Here is a 4,412-nt window from a genome sequence, read left to right on the forward strand (position 1 = left end):
TGTGGATGTAGAGAATGTGTTCCTCAGTAATCAGTGATGTCATGCATGTCATTGCACCATGTTTACCAAGCAAAAGATAGGACACTTAGCACTATCAGAGTACAGGATTCCACCACAGGTGTGGGGAATATGTTACTAAGCCCAGTGTGTGAACAAACAGCCTATCTATTTTTTATTCTTTAAAAAGTATCTGAATGGGCCTAAATATGCGACGTGTGTATGTGAGTTAGTGTATGTGTGTGGGGGGGTGAGGGGGTGTTTGTGTGTCTGTGCGCTAGGTTAAGAAGTGGGGCAGGAGCATTAAGTGGGACAAATCTGAAAGCCAGACAGAATCCCAGCATTTTCAGTCCCTCAGGTTATTTAATCTTTAATAATGGGCAGTTAAGTCTCTCTCTCTCTCTCTCTCTCTCTCTCTCTCTCTCTCTCTCTCTCTCTCTCCCCCTCACTCTCTCTCTCTCTCTCACTGAGAATGGACAGTAGAGGTGGCAGATACTGTATCTCCTTCACATGACCCCTACAAAATGGAAGAATTGTGTTTTCTAAGTGGTTTTATTCTGATGTGTTTAATAATAAAGAGGCCTTTCCCCAAAGAATAAAGTTACAAACACAATGCCCATGTTATATCAGGTGCTTAAAAGAGGGAGAATAGAAAAAAAAATTGAAAAGGGCAATGTTTAAATTAGTCCTGTGTTTGCAACAGTATATTATCCCAATTCAATAAATTAAATGAAAGAAATCTGAGCATTTCTTTTATTAAAAATACCCAGATGTTGCAGTCATGTCCTGATAAACAAACAGACACATACAGACTGGATCTGGGACCAGCTCATGGCTTGCTAATGCGAGCTTCTCATTAACCACTAAATGACTTGTCCTGATGTCTTAATACAGTGGAGATGGGACTAATCGTTTTCTTCCCTCCTCCAAGAACACAAGTGTGCCTCTGATTTCTAATAAATGCAAATTAAAGCTGTAAGCCATGCTTCTTCAAATGCAGGCTAAAGGCCTGTGTCGGGCTTAATGGCCAGTGCAGCGCTGCCCTGGCCGGGGATCATTTGTCTACAGGTAATATCTTTAGGCCCATATCTGCAGCTCTGTTTGTTATGGCATGATAAATGTGAGCTCGGTGGCTTTAAAGAGCCAAGCGAAGAGCTGAGGTGCAGGTCAATTGGGGTTTTTATGGCCCCATTTCACATTATATCGCTATAATGCATGTTTACAGACATGCTAACAGCACACGTGTTGCTGTGTGGGTAGAAATAGTTAGGTGTAATTAGAAATGAGCCACAAATGCACTATAAAAACGAGATGCTGCTTAATGTGAGAGACAGAAGGAGGCAGTATCCTTGTTTGGAATGAGTAATCTACTTCATTATTTAATAAAATAAGTAGTCATTAAGGGCCTTTATTTAACTCAGCAATGACACTTAAGTCTAAAGACTTGTTATGTTCAGTCAGGCTGATGTCAGAGAAAATGGACCTGTATCCTAAATCAAACCTGCTCAGTTGTCATTTGATGATCCCTTTCCATTGCTGGCCATTTCACCTGCTGCAGCCTTAGAAACACATTGCTTCTGTCCAAAAACTTGGGCAGTTTTTCTGGGTAATCTTTACTATATTTACTATATCCATTAATATATTGTGTATATATAAGATTCAGTTTATATAAATGAGCCAAGTGGCCTGTGGGCCTTCAAAAGATAAGGTTTTAATCTAGTTACATTTCTAACACACTGGTTTCACTAGACAACATTTCTCCAATCAAAAGTACCTATTATCTGAATATTTATTTATTTAGCTATGAATATTAAAGCAATCTGTACCTTTTCAAATTCAAAGTTACCCCGGTCATTGATGAGTTCTGCCCAAGAGATGTCTGCCAGACACGTTCTAATACAGAGACTGGTTGATAAGGTTTTCCCTCTTTTGCGCTCTATCTCTCTCTCTCTCTCTCTCTCTCTCTCTCACAATCGCATAGTCTGGCGGGACTTCCCGATGCATCCAACGTGTCAGAAATAATTAGGTTTTGTCAGATTTATCATGGTAGCACAAACCCCTTTCCCTGCCAAGGGCCCAGGATCATGTTAAGCCTTGTTTGTGTGTGACAGCGTTATTATTCTTGTTAGTAGCCCCACTTCCACCCTCCATCCTCTACACTGTTCTGCAGGAGGAAGAAGGTGCTCGCTAACAGCATCGCAGTGGGTTTTTTCCCTCCCCACTCCAATTATTGACAGTCAGTAAAGATATTCATCCATTTGGAGTTAAAAACATGGATCATAGTGTCCGAGCGAACTGACGGCCTGGAGTTGATTAATGGAAGAGCCTAGCTGCAGGTTCTCTCTCCTCTCAAGAAGTGCCACTGCAGCCTCTGCATATTAACGAAGGCCTGCGCTTTCTATTAACAAGATAAAAAAGCTTCACTCCCCCTTTGCTCCAGGGGCTGAGGGGATGAGAAATTCTCCATTATTTATAATGGGGTTGCTGCTTCTTTTTTTTTTTTCAACCAGGTGCCATCAGTAAACTTGAGGTATCAAACACTTTGCTTTTCATTTTTTATGACCGGTGCTATTTACATTTATACATATATTTATTAAAAAAAAAAAAAACATACCTGGTCTGAAACTTTCCTTAAGGTGTTTTGAATTTGCAATTGGTTTTTGGCGTGTCTGTGAGTGTGTCGGGAAAAGATTTGTCGTTCAATTACATCTATAGACTCTCTACACCAGTACACTCCATGTCATCATACACCATTACAGTTTTTATTTAACTAAGAAGGAAACATCATGCTTTTCATTTGTTTATAGCTACAAATCGCCCTCTCGTTCTGTCTCTTGACGTTAATAAGATAAAATAAAATGAAAGTTGTCGTGTTACAGAGAAGCCATGAATCCCTCCATCCTAAAAGACATTTCTATTCAGCTTGATCTCTTTTACCTAAAAAAGCTTTTACACTCTTTCGAAAAATAACAAACAAATGACTCTTGACAAGAATCTTTACAATATGATGATTCATGTATTCACATATCATATACTCGTTTTAATCTGTTAATGTGAAGCATCTGCTTTACATACAATTGTTATTTTAGATATTAAATCATATCAGATATTTAGATCATATAAGATCATTTTAGTATAAAGTTGTGATTTTGGTTTGCATGACAAACACTGTCAGAGCTACTGTTAAACAAAATGAATCATCAACATCAGTATGCTATAACTAAAGATATTAAATGTTTACAGTTTTGGCATGTTTTTCAGGCCACCAATTCACGTCAAGGAGGAGCCACTCAACATGGACGATGACGACTGTCCAATGTCACTGGTGACGACAGCCGATCACAGTCCAGAGCTGGATGAGGATCGAGAGCTCGAGGAGGGAAACCTATCAGAGGACTTGGAGTGATGACTCTCTCCTCCCTCATTTGCTGGGACTCCGCCCCCCCCACCCTGAGCAGCCGGCCCCTCGAACCACTCCACAACCACAGAAAGGCAGCAGACGGAAGCGAGGAATATTTATTTAGAAAGCGCCAGGAGACTGTCCCAAAGAAACACTCACAGCCCTTTTAAGGACCGTTTGAGAACAGGCAGCAGACATCTGCCTTTTAAATGATAATGAACATAGGACAAGATTTCATTCAGATTGCTTGGCCACTTCATACCATGCACAGCAGACTCATGGACAAAACAAAATAAAAAAACTTGAGTCTTTTCTGTAGAAACGTTGATGGCCACATATACTGCCAAAAAGTTGAAATTTGTGAATATCCGACCCACAGTAGTCTCTGATGTTAGATACAATTGCTGGTTCAATTCAAGTTGTTGCTATGTTATTATTTGCACAGGAGTAGTACCAGAAATTAGTGTCACTGCCTGTATGTTGCTAAACGCTTTAAACAACAGTATTTCTTTTTTCGTTTCTTTATTTTCCTTTTACCAACCTTTTTTTTCCATTATGTTTACAACACCACCAACTGTAAATGCCATTTTTAAAGTCACACCAATAACAGACCTGCGGTATCAAGACTGTTGCAGCTGTCCAAAAAAGTCTCCAGTGTCTCTATCTCTGTTTGTGCTGAAAAGTGAAATGTGATAACTGAGTTGAAATGTAAATGTTTGTGTAAGCATCATGCTGAGGAAAAAAAAATGTGCATTTCTGCATATTCTCTTCTCTAGTCTCTTTACCTCCTTGTTCTAAAGCTTTGTCTACCTGCAAAGAGTCACAGGCAACAGCTAGAAACCAAAGCCAACACTAGCAATGGCCAATAGCTTAGACAGAAGCCACCAGACTCTTTGGTCATCCTTCTGTGACTTTTAACTAGTACAAAGAGAAGCTTTTTCTTTTTTTTTTTGTTTGTTTTTAGTTCCGCTAACTACCTTCGAATAACCTCGGGGATTGCATCATTTAGCCCTGT

At 39.7% G+C, this 4,412-nt stretch overlaps 1 protein-coding gene across 8 annotated transcripts in view; it reads left to right on the forward strand.

Moving 5' to 3' along the window:
- foxp2 (forkhead box P2) overlaps nucleotides 1-4,160 on the forward strand; it is a 91,368-nt gene extending 87,208 nt beyond the window's left edge. For 7 of the 8 annotated variants that reach the window (XM_047804154.1, XM_047804150.1, XM_047804148.1 and 4 more), the window contains one exon: nucleotides 3,241-4,160. In XM_047804154.1, the coding sequence (XP_047660110.1) occupies nucleotides 3,241-3,403 (163 nt within the window). In that variant the 3' untranslated portion in view covers nucleotides 3,404-4,160. The remainder of the gene's footprint in view (nucleotides 1-3,240) is intronic. The other variant, XM_047804152.1, reaches the window with a different exon arrangement.
- The last annotated feature ends 252 nt before the right edge of the window (nucleotides 4,161-4,412 follow it).

This window comes from Tachysurus fulvidraco, chromosome 19, assembly GCF_022655615.1.
Source record: "Tachysurus fulvidraco isolate hzauxx_2018 chromosome 19, HZAU_PFXX_2.0, whole genome shotgun sequence".
NCBI lineage: Eukaryota > Metazoa > Chordata > Actinopteri > Siluriformes > Bagridae > Tachysurus > Tachysurus fulvidraco.